Below are 18,339 nucleotides of genomic sequence, written 5' to 3' on the forward strand. Positions count from 1 at the left end.
GCTACTCTGCTGACTTTCATGACTGAGGCAAAGTATGATGGACATGTTTGTGACTCTGACCTTTAGTAGTCATGTACTGCTGGACACTGAGTAGAAACTTATTAATTAGTGTATATGAATGATCAGAAATTGTCAGTCATGTATACTAAGCATGTGTGTTTGTTGCAGACTATCAACTCACTGAGGAGGTGTTCATCAAGAACCTTTGGGTGTCTGTTAACCAACCCGACTTCAAAGAAAAGGTAACACGTCTAATAGTCCAGTCACCAATCCTACCTGATACTACTAGGCTGCAAAAACATTCAGAGATAGCTTTGCCCTGATGGATCTTAAGAAAGATGGCTACATGTCTAAAGATGAGTACATGAAGATAAACTCTTGGAGGGCTGGTGAAGAACAGGCTCTTGCTGCTTTCACCTTGATGGACACTGACAGTGATGGATATGTAATACTAGTAGTGGCTGGTGGCCGGTGATGTCATATGATATTATTACAGGTATCATTTGATGAGCTGATGGATGCTAAGGTGTTCTACTATACAGACCTGCACAATAAGTCACACCCATTCAACCTGATGAATGGACCACTGGATGTGACACACACTAGCTACACAGACATGTGGGCTGTGAAGATGCGTAAAGTGTTCAACGCTTTGGACAGACAGAAAAGAGGTTATCTTCTATAACTACTACCTAGTGATGCTATTAACATTTATGATTGTTAGGATACATAACAGTAAAACTGCTAACTGATATAGCGGAACAGTTTTACAAGGACTATCCTAAAGTACAAAAGGAAGGCATCAAGAAGTCACAACGCATCACTTGGGTAGAGCTGTACAATAATGGCAGGAATGTCCCTGAAGGTAACTTCTAGTTAAGTGTTGTGTGTAATGTAAAGGGACTGATCCTTTTGTTCTAAAATGAGTAGCTATGGATTTGCTTTGCATAGTGTGATAAGAAGGTGTGTGTAAACGTGACAATTTGCACAGTGGATTTGATTTGATTTGTAGCCAAAGTATGGTGATTCTTTTAATTTAAGATGTAATTTTAGCACTGGACAGGCAGATCACTCGATATAGCCCAGGTCCTAGGTGCCCCAATACTTGGCCTCATATCCTTTTTAATGTTTCCAAGTTTATAGCTGGTGTTTAAGTAGCTGTTACCCGGCACACACCCCAAGGCTTTCCTTTTGCTGTTATACTGGTGAATAACATGTATCAATCAATATGGTAGTACTTATAGTAGGGATCATTCAGATTCAAGATGACGGCCAAAATAATACACATACATACGCACACACACACACACACACACACACACACACACACACACACACACACACACACACACACACACACACACACACACACACTCACACTCACACACTCACACTCACACACACACACACACACACACACACACACACAAAGCAACCTCAAAAATCAATCATGGTGATTTGATACGTAGTATTGGTTGGCTAAATATAATGATTCCTATGAGTTTTTGTTACTTCAGCAAATTTTCATATAAATGACTGACTTCTTCTGGGAATTGTGGAGAAAAACTGGCTATAGCTTGGTATGACCTTTAGATACACTTAGATCATGTGCATCTAAAGTAGGGAGTAAATTGTATTCAAACATTCGATTCGAATGTGGCGTATGTAGTTCGAATTATTCAATGGTTGCATAATGCTATGGAGGAAGCCAGACAGAAGGCATTTGGCATTTAATTAAGTCATGTGTTGATGGTTTAGTTTAGTGGTGATATAAGTGTGCAGCTGCAGGCGCAGCTACTAGGGTAGCTACTACTTTAATCAATTACGCATTAGTTAAAGCACTGCCGCGAGTGCTACACAAAACATATAGCACGAAAAAGAGTGTGCAAGAGACAAATATAGCACGAGGCAAAGCCGAGTGCTATATTTTGTCTCGAGACCACTCTTTTGAGTGCTATAGTTTTTGTATAGCACAAGCAAGGCAGTGCTTTAACTGATTTAAAGAACTTCCGTAACCACAGTTCTATAACTGACACTGCAGTTGCGTATATAGCACTGTGGTCACCCATATAAACACTGTGGTCACCCAATATAGCACTGTGGTCGCCCATATAGCACTGTGGTCTCCTACATACATGTAGCACTGTGGTCGCCTACAACTATTCATTATGACAAATATAGTACTGATTTTTGCTTTGATCTTTCACTCAAAGTTCTTTAACAACACTTACAAAACTCAACTGTAACACTAATGTATTATGTACATAAACAAGAAAAAAATACAGTAGTGTGACTACTACAACAGCAAAATACCAAACACCTTACAATTATAACCATGTACCTAGGCAAGATGGGGGCCTTCACTGTGCAATTAATTTAGAGCCTACTGTGCCCAAGTGAACTCAAGGGAGACAAGTTGATGTTGTACTACTTCTAAAAAGCCAGGCACCCAGTTAATACTATCCCTATACTCAGAAGAAATTATTTAATATTGCATACTATAGTATTTTTTAAAAGTGCATACAGATTTATCAATTTGTGATTATATGTATTTTGCAATTTATTAATTACATTGTAATTCATTAGTTACATTGTAATTCATTAATTACTACTTATTTTGTTGCTAAGGAAGCGTAACTCGAACAAACTGCTTTTAACCACAAACAACTCACAGAAGTATCTTCTCAACTGTTTTATAGTTTGTCTATCGTGTTTTCGTATGAAAATTCTCTAGGAAAAGCCTCAAGGCTGCTCTTCATTTTTTCGTACGTGTACGAAAAGGACACACCCCTTTTCAACTTGAAGGAATACACTATTCCTAGCAGCCTAGAAGGCCAGTTACATCGATTTTCGGTTGTTTAATGCCAATAGAGCCCAATGGGAAGGCTGTTCACAACCTGTGTAGAGACTCGCTACATCCATATTTCAAGCCGGCATGAAGAAAATACCTCAGAGCAAGGTTTGCCTATGCGGAAATTTAATACTGGTTTTAAACAGCCTTCATTTCCCCTCACACACTGGCTGATTTACCATGAAACCTTTAGCTCACATGGGTGCGTATGGACAAACATAGATAAATAGGTAGGTAGATAGATAGGTAGGTAGGTAGGTGGACACACACACACACACACACACACACACACACACACACACACACACACACACACACACACACACACACACACACACACACACACACACACCTGTAGCCTGTAGCTGCCCATCCAAAGATGATCACAGTATCCTTGGGTGGGTAAACCCCCGTGGATAGGATGACTAGTGGATTAATGATCAGGGTTATGTGGCCTTGCAAAACTGTGAGTGCCTGGAAAGATCCCCTTTCCTACAAAAAGTTCTTCCACAGGAACAGTGAAACATAGGGGCTCCCAGGCTTCCATGGTCTAGATATTGAATGCCACAAAACTTTTTATGTCTTAAGAGGTCTCCTGAACATTTGAAAATACGACCGCATGTACAAGAAAATGTCTGAGACTGAGAGAATCTGTTGGCAGCACAAACCTCCACAACATCATCAGGTAAATGAATCTGTTCACAAATTGTTGACCATCGCTGTCTATCCTGTGCAACAGTAAACCAATCTCCCTCAATCCCAAGTGTCCTTACATCCATCACTGCTAGATCTCTCCACCGTCTTTTAGGGCCATGCCTTGGACGGATCTTAGTCAGTTCACCAAAAAGTAACTGCTTAGGTATTCTATCATTTCCCATTCGTGCCAAATGCCCCAGCCATCGACATTGATATTTACCAATAATCTCAGCCATCTTTTCATTCATTCCAAACATATTAGCCAATTCCCTAGATGTTATCCGCTCCTTCCATTGCCTAGTCCTAGACACACCCAAACTTATCCGAATACACCGATTATGAAAGCCCTCCAAACGTCACATGCTAGGACCTATCAGCACCCATGTCTCAGATCCATACAACAATGTAGACAACACCACAGCACGGTATACACCTCTCTTAATCTGCACACCAAGTCCCTTGTTATCAAAGATGGAAGAACGCAAACAACCAAATGCTCTTGCAGCCTTTCCCAGCCTTGCACCCACCTCAGTGACAATTTCACCATCATTGCTGATGTTACTACCTAGATACATGAAATTGTCCACAGCAGCTATTACCCCATCCTCCAACTGTATAGACCTAGCCTCAGTACAGCCCACTGACATCATCTTGGTCTTCTCTAGACCAACTGTAAGTCCCCATCCTGCTGCTGTTGTTACAAAAGTCATAGCTACTCTCTCCACTGACTGCATACAATGCTGCATCATCAGCAAACTTTGATTCTGTTATTTTAGTCTCCTCAAGCCTTGCCTTAGCAGTTCTGTCTCCTACCACCTTCCTTCCCATCTTATACTTCACAATAACCCCAGCTTCAGGACAGTAACCCCTCCAACAAGCAACCATCACTGCAAAGTACACATTAAACAAAACTGGTGCCATGGTACATCCTTGTCTTAGCCCATTTCTAATGTTAATACAGTCAGTAGTGCCACCACTAACCCTCACCACAGCAGTCATACCATCATGAAATGATCTAATCAGTGATAACATCACTGGGGGGAACACCGTACTTCCGTATCACCTGCCACAATGCCTCTCTGCATACCGAGTCATATGCCTTACGAAGGTCAACAAATAATGTAAATAGAGAGTCATCATGTTCTCTGCTCAAATAACTGCCTAGCTGTAAAAATCATGTCAACACAACCCCTTCCCTTACGGAAGCCACACTGAGACTCTGGGAGGACCTTCTCAGCAATCAACTGGAGTCTATCCTGCAAAATGCGTCCAAACAACTTCCCCACCACATCCAATAAGTTGATACCCCTCCAGTTGTCACAATTCCTAAGATCCCCTTTCTTAGGTATGGGAACAATTTCAGCATCCTTCCAGTCCTGAACCACATATCCTACCTTCCACACCTCCTTCATTAACTTCAACAATCTGTGTTGCAGCTCTGGGCCTCCACAAAGTATCAATTCTGGCAAAATACCAGTCCTGCCTCCTGCCTTTCCCCATTTCACTTTCTCCCAGCTCATCAGAAGTAGGGAGTCATCAAGACCCTGCATAGTTTCCCAGGAGGGCATTTCATTGATCAATTGTTGATTACATTGGCTGGTTACATTCAATACCTTACTAAAATGTTTATGCCATAAAGGCTTCAGCTCCTCAGGCCCTGTAGTTAAATTACTATCTTGCTTCTGAAGTCTAACAGAACGAGCAGGTCGTCTCCCATGAAAAGCTGTCTGTAATTTCTTAATGCAATCCCACCGCAGTTTACCATCCCGATTATGCTCAGCGTCACCTATTACCTTACTAATCCATGCCTCCTTAGCCTCATCTACAGCCCTCTTCACTAACCTCTGACATAATCGAAATTCACTCCTAGCAGAAGAACTCTGTACCTGTAAATACTTTTGGCGAGCTTTGGCCTTGTCATCCAGCAGAGGTGTAAGTATATCGGTAGCATCGATAAACCAATCTGGTTGTTTCTTTCTAGCATGCCCAACACTTGCATCAGCAGTGGTCATAATTCCATCCTTCAAAGCCTGCCACTGCTCCTCCACTGACTCTTCCAAATCACATGGATGTTGTAATAAATGTTCTTCAAGGGACTGTTGGTACCTGTCCCTAACTTCCTGACTTCTTAGGAGGTGCACCGCAAGAGGCACGCAAGTGACACTGTTCCTCTGCTTCCTTGAAAAACTTAGCATTAGCTTTCCTTTCACCAAATAATGGTCTGTCCAATAACTAGCACTCCTGTACACTCTTACATCAGTACACAACTGTCGCTGATCTCTCTTCATCATCACAAAGTCAATCATGTGAGCCTGCGTAGTGGCAGGGTGTATCCATGTACCTAGACGTATTTGTTTCTTCTTAAACCAAGTGTTCATGATGGTCAAATTGTTAATAGCACACAGCTCAAGGAGCTGTTTACCAGCTTCATTACAAGTGTCAATTCCATGAAGTCCTCTAACCTCCTGCCAGACATCATCTTCAGACTCTCTTCTTCCAATTTGAGCATTAAAGTCACCCAGCATCACCACAATATCTCCAGCGGGAAGAGTATCCAGGGCACGTTGAAGATCATCAGCAAACTTTGCTTTAACATTTAGGGGGGGGGGGGGCTTTGGCCATTGGAGCATACACAGACAACAGTGATAAATACCTATTACTAGTCTACCTAGAACCTCCATGTCTTCTGTACCCATGCTGTGCAAATTGTAATCGAACTGTCACTATCCTAGAACTGACAGCCTCCCAAGATTCACCAGCATTCTTCCATGCAGCAGTAGCACTCTCATCAAGCACAATACCAACACCTTCATTTCTTGTTAGTGGTTCACCATCACCAGGCAAAGTGCGTCCTGAATGTAACAAAGTATATCCATCTGCATTCCAAACATCCTGTCCAAACCACTTAGTTTCCTGTATTCCAGCAACTACCACTCTCAACTTCCTCAATTCTTTCACCAAAAAGTCTAACTTCCTATCAACATAATGGGGGCCTGTGGACGGCAGATGGCAAGCTTTCGGATCAGGTCTGACCCTACAGATTCTGCGGTCTTCTCCAGCACTCTCCACAAGAGTGCGAATGTCCATGTGGCAAAAAAGATGGACCGAGAGCAAGGACTGCGCCCCGAAAACATGTTCAATCCACAAGTCATACTCGTGCAAAAACACAACACACTTGACCTCAAGTTGCAAGCTTGAAGCAAGTAAACCACTTTAAAGAACTGAACTACTCCACACGTTCAAAAAAGCAGCTGTCAGCGTTCGCCAGCAACATAAGTTGCTGCCCAGGAACCACCATGACACCACACACACACACACCACACACACACACCACACAAACACACCACACACACACACCACACACACACACCACACATACACACCACACACACACACCACACACACACACACACACACACACACACAATTTCAGTAAACCAGTCAGCATTTACTTTTTTTTTTTTTTTTGCCTGTCTGGAAAAACAATGTGCATAACCACCTTGCCAAACAAAGTGCTCGCTGTGTGCATGTTGTTCCTTGTACTTTAAAACAATGTCATCATCTAGAAGATAAACACTCATTAAGGAAGCAACACCTGAGGGTGGGTGGGTGGGAGGTAGCTATAACGTCAATGCCTGGCAGCCTAGAATGAAAACGTGTTCACATTTTACACTATGTATAAGCCCATTTTACATGACCTGCTGGTGCACATGCACACCATATTTCAACGGGAACTTATTTTCTGTCTAATTCGCAAGTTCAAACAACATAAAATACATTTTCTAGGACTTCTCTTAACTGTACAGCACTATATCTGAAAGTGTATTTAAAACCTGGTAACCATGAGTAACTTTTACTTGTGGTATACAGTATGATCATATAAAGTAATGTAAAAGAAGTCAAACAGATGTATGGTGTGTTTTTAAGCATTGGCCATGTAGTAAACATTGAACCATGTATACTTTAGAAGTTCGAAAGGTTCATGAACTTTAACTTATGAACCTTCGAACCCAAGTTTGTTTGGGCCCTTAATTGTACTACAGTGTAAGTTCTTTAATATCATTTATCTGTAGGGGTTTTGCAGGAGACGTTTCCCAAATCATGTGAACGCTTATGGTTGTCGATTATCTTGGGACTTTTTTCGTGTTACAAGTGGATAAAGTATCGAGCGTTACACAGCAATTCTTAAAAGTGAACAATTTACAGTTTTGACGCTGACATATGTTACATAGTAAAGAATAACCATTCTAACAAGTGATGATTTGTAGCAGAACTGACATTGAGGCTCAAGGAAAACAAGTTGCAAGTTTTCTTATGTATTTTGGGTATCAGTATTGAATCCACTTGGTCCACTCAAAATGGCACTACATGTGATCTGTGAATGCCCCCTGCAAAACCTCTATACAAACTTCGCTAAGTGATTGGTTTTGTAAAATACCTTAAGTTTCTTAACTACCCAATAATTTTTGTTGTACTTGTTTTTGAATTTGTGATGTATCATACTATTGTTGTAATTAATGTATTTTTCAAGTTGTACTCCCATAGGTCTAGCCTTTTGTAATAAACTTGTCAGTGTCAAAATGCGTACATGTGTACTAAGCAAGTACATTTGTTGCAGACTATCAACTCACTGAGGAGATGTTCATCAAGAACCTCTGGGTGTCTGTTAACCAACCCGACTTCAAAGAAAAGGTAACACGTCTAATAGTCCAGTCACCAATCCTACCTGATACTACTAGGCTGCAAAAACATTCAGAGATAGCTTTGCCCTGATGGATCTTAAGAAAGATGGCTACATGTCTAAAGATGAGTACATGAAGATAAACTCTTGGAGGGCTGGTGAAGAACAGGCTCTTGCTGCTTTCACCTTGATGGACACTGACAGTGATGGATATGTAATACTAGTAGTGGCTGGTGGCCGGTGATGTCATATGATATTATTACAGGTATCATTTGATGAGCTGATGGATGCTAAGGTGTTCTACTATACAGACCTGCAGAATAAGTCACACCCATTCAACCTGATGAATGGACCACTGGATGTGACACACACTAGCTACACAGACATGTGGGCTGTGAAGATGCGTAAAGTGTTCAACGCTTTAGACAGACAGAAAAGAGGTTATCTTCTATAACTACTACCTAGTGATGCTATTAACATTTATGATTGTTAGGATACATAACAGTAAAACTGCTAACTGATATAGCGGAACAGTTTTACAAGGACTATCCTAAAGTACAAAAGGAAGGCATCAAGAAGTCACAACGCATCACTTGGGTAGAGCTGTACAATAATGGCAGGAATGTCCCTGAAGGTAACTTCTAGTTAAGTGTTGTGTGTAATGTAAAGGGACTGATCCATGTTTCCAAGTACATAGCAGGTGTTTAAATTGCCACACACCCAAGGCTTGCCTCTTGCTGTTATCATACTAGTGAAATGGTAGTACTTACATGTATAGTAGGGATCATTCAGATTCAAGGTAATGGCCAAAAAAATACCTACACAAAGCAACCTCAAAATCAACCATGGTGATTTGGTGGTATTGGTTGGCTAAAATGAAACCTAAATATGGATTCAAAACCACCCCTAAAGTGATTCCTACGAGTTTCTTTGGTTTAAAATTTTGTTATTTCAACGAATTTTCATATAAATAACTTCTTCAGGGAATCGTGGAAGAAAACTGGCTATAGCTTGGGGTAACAATCAATCTTTTCCTGATAGGAATACGTACTATACATGCGCTATGATGATGGTGTTTACATTTCATTGTTCTTTAAGGCCCGCAGTTTTCTTCGTTTCTTTGCTCAAAGTGTTAATTCCCAACTCCTACCACCAATGGTTTCCATTAATAATTTCATGCAAAAGAAGTCTTAGGACCACGTCCACTGCTCGTGAACTGCTCGTGAATTGTATATAGGGATTAGCATTATACGCTCTCTTCACACACTATTCCACACTATTCCACACTTTAGGAGTGTGGGGCAGACAGGATATATAAGGTAGAAACAAAAAAAAGTAGCCACAGATCAATAGTTGTCAAATGGCTCAGATCACAAAGTGGTTGCATGCTATTTGGGATTATATGAAGAAGGTGAAGTCGAGCATATCAATGATATCATGGAGTTTGACCTAGTTCCCAGCTGTTAGTAGTCACTAATACATGAGCATGCGCTCCATGTGCTACTCTGCGCACGTGCATGGAAAATTTCACACCTTTGACCTATAATTAGTGAACCCATTTGGTTTGGGATGGGGTGGGTGGGACCACTGATATGCTCAACTTCACCTTTTTCATATGTGACCATCTCAGTGAAAACCTGCCTAGTTTGCATCTTTTCCGAATTTCTTTTTATTGCTTCCCTATCAAAGAGTACGGTAGTACTGTTTAAGTAGGCTTTGCATTAAAAGTGACACGCACCGCCAAAAATACTGCCCTTAAAAACCAGCTTAGAAACTTCTTACGCAACGAAAATCACCTTTACGGAAGGATATTAGTATCAAATGTAGCGTTAAAAACAAGAAAACACTTACTGGCGGCCGGATATAGAATTTTTTAAAAATCGTCAAAACTCGAAATTTCATCTCACTCACCCACCCACTCACTCGCTCACTCACTCACTGACCACAGTCGCAAGCCTAGAGCCCAAACGAAGCAACGCACGGTCACCAGTTTACACCACAACAACAAACTCACCGGTGGGATGTGCCTTTTGGGGTTCCGACGAGTGTGCACCCTGTGCACCTTGTCTTTTCTTTTATCTTCAATCAGGCTGCTTGTCTTCTTCATCCAACGAAACCATACCGAGGAGTTAATTTTCCATATCAACGCTTTCTTTAAGCAGCATAATAGACGCCACAAAATTATTTAAGGCGCTTAGATTACGCTACTGTACGGTCCCGACTGTACGGTGGTACCAGTACTCCACGATAAGTAACAAGGTCACGCCCATTCTTTATTCTACATATTATCAATCGATAGATCGAGACCACGCCCCCTTTACACTATCTGTTTTTGGACCACACACCCCTCAAGTTGGTAGGCTGATTCGAGATATTCTAGTCTAATAATCGATCAAAACCACAAAGACCACACTCCTTTTCGGGGCAAGCACTTCTTCACAGGCTGACTAGAGATACTCTAATACAGCAATCGCCCTAATAAAACAGTCATATGTTTATAGCTAGCTGTATGCTTTAACAAAAAAAAGTAAACAAACTAGTATATTAAAAATTATAAATTCAAAAATGAAGTAGGGTTTCAAGCTATAAAAAGTAGTGAAACAAGAGATGAACAATGGTAGCTATTACAGCATAGCTCAGTGGGAAATCCCTACTTTGGCATTGAACACAAAATAATTGTTATACCATGCCACAGAAGAGATTTAACACTGAGCTATGCTGTAATAGCTACCATTGTTCATCTCTTGTTTCACTACTTTTTATAGCTTGAAACCCTACTTCATTTTTAAATTTATAATTTTTAATATACTAGTTATATCTACAGTGACCAAAGAATGGGTTGCTGAAGTTTCAGCCTAATATGTTAAGTTATAGTGCTAGACAGTAGGAACAAACAGAACAAAAATCGATTTGCACAGAGACTATATACAGGAAATAAACTACATGAGCTTTATATAGCTTACTAGTAGTGCATTGGCCTATGAAGTTGAGACTTGGCTCAATTTGTTCACCATGAACTAGCAAATTCATCAGGGTATAGTTTTTGTCTGTTACCATTCGTGCATAGAGGGAAGAAGGCATTTCTTGTGAACAAACAACGATTCTAATATTTTCGTCTACAATGACGTAAGCAAACTCACGTGTGTTTTAGTGTACGGGATTAAACAAAGATATTTGAATTCTTCATGAGCAGGCAAATACGATGGCATAGATTTAAGCGATTCAAACCTTGAGTGCTGAAACAATTAAGGCATGCGTAAATTGTTTTAATTATAGCATGTGTTTGCGTTTTATTAGAAAGCTTAAATAGTGCGAGCTAAGCAGGTTTTACTGAGACAGTCATATATGACAAATAGTATGCAATCACTTCATGATCTGAGCCATTTGGCAATCATATTTCAGAAGGCTCAGTCTCACATATTAGCTACTATGTGTGAAGTTGAGCCACTACATTGTGGTCACAAAAAAAACAATTCATACAAGGCCAGTAGCTGAAGATGACAACACTGTCCTACCTCATGACACATCATGGGAGGGTCAGTAATAAAACCTTTGAAACACCAATTCCATGCTCCAGTCTGCAGCCTGCATGATATCAATCATCGTAACGCTGGCTCTCGCTGCAGCTGAAGTTAATGCTCCCCACACAGAGTGTCCTGATAAAATAGACACATCAACGCCTGATAAGTTTAAGATTAGTTTTGTTCCAGTATCAGCTAGTTATTACAGTTCTAGTTCCAGTTTTGGAACCATAATCTTTAAAGTACAGTTCTAGTTCCAGTTCTGGAACCATAATCTTTAGAATTACGGTTCTAATTTCAGTTCTGGAACCATAATTTTTAGAATTACAGTTCTAGTTCCAGTTCAGGAGCCATGACATTTACTTGATATTCTAGAACAACACTTATTTTAACTTAAGTATTACCAAAAGCCCATAATGAAATATGGAGACTCACTATTAAGTTATATAAGCTAATATGCTACAGGTTTACTTGTTTCATATATGTAAATCTACCAATAACCCTAGTTGACAATGAAGCCTAGGGTTTCTAGGAAGACTAGGATTGAGGAATACCAACACTTCCAAGTGTTGTACTGCTGTATCCCTGGACTCTGCCAGTATCAGCATGTCGTTGATGTATATTATTATCCTTATGTCCCAGACCTTCAACAAAGCCATCAGAGGTTTCATTACTTTGGTAAATTCCCAGGGGGCACAGGATAGGCTGAATGGGAGGCAAATGAAGTGGTAGCACCTGTTGTCCACTATGAACCTCAGGTACTGGTGGTGCTGAGGGTGGATGAGGAGATGGTAAAGTAGGCATCCTTCAGATCCACTTTCACCATCCAGTCCTCAGTTCTCAGGAGGTTCCGTAGAGTCGAGATGCCCTCCATCTTGAAGTGGGAGTCTCCACCCACTGGTTGAGATGCTTGCAAGTTGATGACAGGTCTCGTCTGCCCATTCTTCTTGGGGACTAGGAACAGAGTGGAGTAGAACCCTTCTTGGCTGTGTGTCTGATGTAAGATTACACCCTTCTGAAGAAAGGACTCTATCTCTTCTCTCAGCAGCTCTTTTGAGAATATAGCTTCTGGAGGCCCTAGAGCCTGCACTGGCACCTCCCTGGAGGGTATCTGATAACCTACTACTGCATTCAGTACTCAAAGATTCCCTGTTAACACCATCCAAGCATCTAGGTAGGAGGCCAGCCTCTCTACCACCATCAAAAACTCCATTGCCTTTGGTAGACTTTCAAACCCCATGCTTAGTGTTTTCAGCATTTTAAATTATGACCTACAGTACCATTAAATTATAGTTAAACCCGTAGGATATCATAGGCTGAGGTGTTGATAAATACATATCCTGTGAGTGCAGGTGGGGTTTAACTGGTTTCTATTCCAGTGGCACTCTGAAGCAATTAATTCATAAAAATAAGTAAATTATAAATGTGTAAAATGTGCCATGCCCACTTTTCAGATAACACAAGTAGATTCCTCTACAGTGAAGCTTACCCCTCTAGATGTTTAGTAGACATTCTAAACAGAAAGTTTAGCTTAAAACACTTGTAAAATCGGAGGTCACAACCTTTCCTGGAATTCCGTGTAGTGCTAGGATTGCCCATTTTATATTAGCAAACGTATCCACAACGTTACTTTTTGGTGACCATAATCAAATTTGTCAAGCATGTATATAAAAAGAATCAAGTTGCAGTGCTATTGGTTTGGGTAATTGTAGGCTATTAGCCTGGGGAGTGGTATATATTACTTATACCATGGGCATACATATCAGGCAAATCCCTCATGGCCATGGTATAACTATTACGTAAAATTCTTGGGAAGATTCGCCTGAAGAGAATACATTGTTTGAGGCAATAAGCTACGTAAAATGGTTTATCCAGAGTGATAACTATCATAAACTTGAAAGGAATTTGAAGCTATGTCAAGCTTAGCCGCGGCTCTCATCTCATCTGCCACTAAACACTAATTAGCCCTCTAGATACTATGTCTAGCAGTCGTAGCTACTAAGTAAGCATTCATAATAGCTGTACTACTTGTGCGTGTGTGTGTGTGTGCATGTGCATTACTGCCATGAATGCGTGTACACGCAAACGCGAAATGCACACACGAAATGCATTTAAGTTGTCTCCAGTTTGTACCGTAGGTCTAGCCTTTTGTAATAACCTTGTCAGTGTCAACATGTGTGCATGTGTAAGCATGTGTGTTTGTTGCAGACTATCAACTCACTGAGGAGATGTTCATCAAGAACCTCTGGGTGTCTGTTAACCAACCCGACTTCAAAGAAAAGGTAACACATTCAATATATAGTCCAGTCACCAATCCTACCTAGGCTGCAGAAACATTCAGAGACAACTTTCTCCTGATGGATCTTAAGAAAGATGGCTACATGTCTAAAGATGAGTACATGAAGATGAACTCTTGGAGGGCTGGTGAAGAACAAGCCCTTGCTGCTTTCACCTTAATGGACACTGACAGTGATGGATATGTAATACTAGTAGTGGCCGGTGGCCAGTGATGTCATATGATACTATTACAGGTATCATTTGATGAGCTGATAGATGCTAAGGTGTTCTACTATACCGACCTGTGTAACAAGTCACACCCATTCAACCTGATGAATGGACCACTGGATGTGACACACACTAGCTACACAGACATGTGGGCTGTGAAGATGCGTAAAGTGTTCAACGCTTTGGACAGACAGAAAAGAGGTTATCTCCTATAACTACTACCTAGTGATGCTATTAACATTTATGATTGTTAGGATACATAACAGTAAAACTGCTAACTGACGTAGTGGAACAGTGTTACAAGGACTATCCTAAAGTACAGAAGGAAGGCATCAAGAAGACACTACACATCACTTGGGTAGAGCTGTACAATAACGGCCGGAATGTCCCTGAAGGTATTTTAATGTTTTATAGTTAGTGTTTGAACCTCGTTAGTTTATAGGATAGTTTATCCCAAAGTGCTAGAAACTTACACTAGGTATTCATAGAGTCTGGGTTGATAGCTAGGTACAAATCTGTATCACTCTTGACAACATACTCTTTGAAATAGTGCCAGAAGGAAATAAAAATTGAAGGGAAAATTTTGATGAATTGCTAAATATTTTCACTATAAAAGTTTTTCATCATGAGACATTTGGGGCAAGCCTGAGCGAGCCCCAATTTTGCAGTAGAACATGGTACATACGTCTCGTGCACGAAAATTTCCTGGAAAACATAAAACGGAAAGCCTGACGAAATGGGAAGGCCCCACACTTGGTAGTTGAAATGGTACACATGTCTCTTTTGCAAAATTTTCTGTGAATTGCACATGGTTGATGGAAAGAGAGGAGAGATAGAGAATGCAGTGACAGGCTAAGAAGAGCACAAGAACAGATGATGAAAGACAAGCAAGGTTCAAAACAAACTATTTTGACGTTTTATTCTATAATGGCGGTTTACGTAGATGTTCTCAGTAGGCTCTGAGCGAGGTGCAGAGTGTGACAGCTAGGCGTGCTGCAATGACCAGCAAACAATGGGAAACTGCACTTCACTAAGAAGGGGTCGACAGATGCGCTACAATGATGCCTGAACAACGAGAAGCTCAGCGCCAAATACAAAGGGAACAACAACAGGGTAGCAGCCATTCATCACAAGGAATGCCTCAACACTTTGAAATTGATCATCCAGATGTAATACAAATAATGCAAGGCTTTCATAGAATCCTCTAATGTATGGTAAGGAGCATTTCCTACAATTAGCACTGATGAATTAGGTATGTGTAACTATAATTAGTGGTTTGGCTTGATAAGTGCCTAATTCTTGCGAATTAATTGAGTCACTTACATTTGCTCCAGCTTCTTCCAATATGTCTAAAAATGTCTTCCATATACCAGACTCTGGACATGGGTGCTTCTCTGCAGGAGGCTCTTCTTCACTCTGATGGCCATATTCGTGTACTGACTTAACAAGGTCCCACACCAACTTCTTAACTTTCTCAACGACAGCTGCCCACTGAAAAGCTTGTCTTTAAATCTGGGATCCACCAAGGTGGCAACTGCCAATTTTTTATTATCTTCAATTTCTTCAAACCTCCTTTTCAATGAAAGATCAATTTCACTCTTCATTGTATGGATACCGCGATCATCTTGGTGGTCATTGAGGGTTTTGGATAAAAGCTTAACAAATGGTATTATGAGCAGCAGAATCAGATATGGATTTTGTTACCTCTTCAACTAGAGACAGTGTAGCAACAACTTTGGCAGCCAAATCCAGTTGATGGGAAGTTAGCTGAATGACTGACTTCTCTGTGGCATAAACAGCTAATGCTATTTTCTTTTCAATAATTCGCTGCATCATATACAAGGAACAATTCCATCTGGTTGGTTCATCTTGAATAAGCCGGTGTTGTGGCAAGCTAAGGCTTTGCTGTGTTTCCCTAAGACGACTATAAGCCAGACAAGAGTGACTGAAGTGGCCAACTATTCTTCTACAGGAAGCCAGTAAATCATTTACTGCTCTCTGAGAAAGCACTCCAATCATTTACAACTAACTGCAAAGTGTGTGCGAAACACCCATAGTGAGGAAGACCAGCATCGTTCAAAACTTTGACCATATTGGCCCCATTGTCTCTAAGAACCATGTGGATCTGATGTTCCTGGATCCCCCAGTGAGTCAACATGTCTTGAAACTTTCTGTGTATTTGATCCCCAGTGTGTGATCCTTCAAAAGACTGTGCATGCAAAACAGCTCGCTTTCTGACAAAATCGTCTGTTACCCAGTGTGCTGTGAGATTCATCAAGGGATTTACACTTACGGTCGTGCTCCAGAGATCACTTGTGAAACTGAAATGTTGCACACCTTTATGTTGACATTCTACTCCTTTCTTGCAATTCTCATGTAGCTTAGGCATAATTGTTTCAGTTATGTATCTTCTACTGGGAATAACATGATGAGGCTCTAAAGCGCTAACCAGATGATTAAATTCAACATCATCCACCAGGGAAAAAGGCTGGTAATCCAAGGCTATCATTTCAGCAATTTTGAAATGAACTGCTTGTGGTCGTGGGTCACTGATATCTCACTTCCTCATATCTGGTAAGGTAAGCTGCTTGCTGCTTGATTGTGATGCTGGTCTAACATCCTTTGCTAGCTTTCCATCAGACAGCTTCTTCAGATATTCCTCGTGTAGCTCTTTATGCTTCGACTTTAACAAGGTTGCTGGTATTGAAAGCCCTCAGTTGTTTTACCTCCGTGAGACACACTCTTGTTGCAACTGGTAGCATTGCATATAGCATAATGGGAACCCTCTGCTACCTTGAAGTACTCCCAAATTGGTGATCGCTTCTTAGACATAGCTATGTACGTAGCTAAATGTCGTAGGTATCCACAACGTAGTGTAACACCAGTAAATGCAAGGCAAGCTGAATAAAATGCTAGGTAACTCATATAAAACTGTACTGTAGCAGTAAGTAAACAATTTGACTACTCCACCTGGCAACAACAGCTAAAACATAGTTACAGCCAATAATATTAAACTTGAGCACGCGTCTGTTCTAGCAGAGTCTCAATTAGCAGCTCACATGAGCATTGTATAGCCTTAAATAGAAGTTGTTGTATTAGTAAGATAGCTTGCAAATGTTTTATTAGTAAACTTACCTAACCTTGATCGAGATTTCGAGTTAGAGCAATGCTAGTAATGAATACAGTAGCGAATTTATAAGTTTGTTGACATAGGGTGATTGATGCATACATATTTATAAGCCATGCCCAGGCTATTGTAGAATCTCCTGTGGATCTTCTTGTTGGATGTAGCTGCCTGTTAAGACAATACACATGGATAAAAGGTAAACTATAAGTCACGTGATCAATATCGGTTATATCGGTAGCCACTTATCCAACACCGATGTAGGTAAATACTGGCCGATAAACTCATAACCGATAAGCCGATTAATGTATCAGTGCACTCCTAGAAGAAACATTCAGTAAAAATACAATTATAATAAAATGCAGGAAATCACAACAATACCTCTATGAATCACAGCAAGAGTTCATAATGTTTGTATGTATCTATAACTGGAATACATTCAGCAAAAACACTGGCAAATAACACCTCAATCTGTTCTCAGAATAAAGGCTTGACCTTATCAACACCAATCAACAGTTCTCTATCACCAGTAGAAGTGTAGCTATAGGTGTTATTGTTTGATCAAAGGTGAACTTGACACAGTGATTTTGTACAGAACATATTTAGAGTTAGATAACTAGCTACTCTCCCTCATACAAATATTATTATGAAAAATCCATTAAAAGCTGAAGTGTGTCCCTTGGACAGCGACAGATGGCAGTATTTGTTGAAATATCATCTAATTTGAGTCAGTGTTACTGATTCAGTAGCTAGCTACCATATGTGTATAAAGCACAAGTCACCCTGTCTAATTCAGCTACAAACAAGTCACCCTGTAGAGACTTCAGCTACAAACAAGTCATCCTGTAGAGAGTTCAGCTACAAACAAGTCACCTTTTAGAGCATACAGCTACAAACATGTCACCTTGTAGAGCGTTATATACGTTACAAGTCACCATGTAGAAAGTTCAGCTATGTTACA

The 18,339-nt window shown here is 40.5% G+C and overlaps 1 protein-coding gene across 1 annotated transcript in view; it reads left to right on the forward strand.

Annotated features, from left to right (window-relative positions):
- LOC136256269 (uncharacterized) overlaps positions 1 to 18,339 on the forward strand; it is a 29,976-nt gene that overhangs the window by 8,309 nt on the left and 3,328 nt on the right. The window contains exons 3-14 of the mRNA XM_066049195.1: positions 169 to 242; positions 290 to 445; positions 497 to 671; positions 725 to 865; positions 8,166 to 8,239; positions 8,287 to 8,442; positions 8,494 to 8,668; positions 8,722 to 8,862; positions 13,958 to 14,031; positions 14,074 to 14,229; positions 14,281 to 14,455; positions 14,509 to 14,649. Of these exons, the coding sequence (XP_065905267.1) occupies positions 169 to 242; positions 290 to 445; positions 497 to 671; positions 725 to 865; positions 8,166 to 8,239; positions 8,287 to 8,442; positions 8,494 to 8,668; positions 8,722 to 8,862; positions 13,958 to 14,031; positions 14,074 to 14,229; positions 14,281 to 14,455; positions 14,509 to 14,649 (1,638 nt within the window). The remainder of the gene's footprint in view (positions 1 to 168; positions 243 to 289; positions 446 to 496; positions 672 to 724; positions 866 to 8,165; positions 8,240 to 8,286; positions 8,443 to 8,493; positions 8,669 to 8,721; positions 8,863 to 13,957; positions 14,032 to 14,073; positions 14,230 to 14,280; positions 14,456 to 14,508; positions 14,650 to 18,339) is intronic.

This window comes from Dysidea avara, chromosome 5, assembly GCF_963678975.1.
Source record: "Dysidea avara chromosome 5, odDysAvar1.4, whole genome shotgun sequence".
Lineage (NCBI taxonomy): Eukaryota > Metazoa > Porifera > Demospongiae > Dictyoceratida > Dysideidae > Dysidea > Dysidea avara.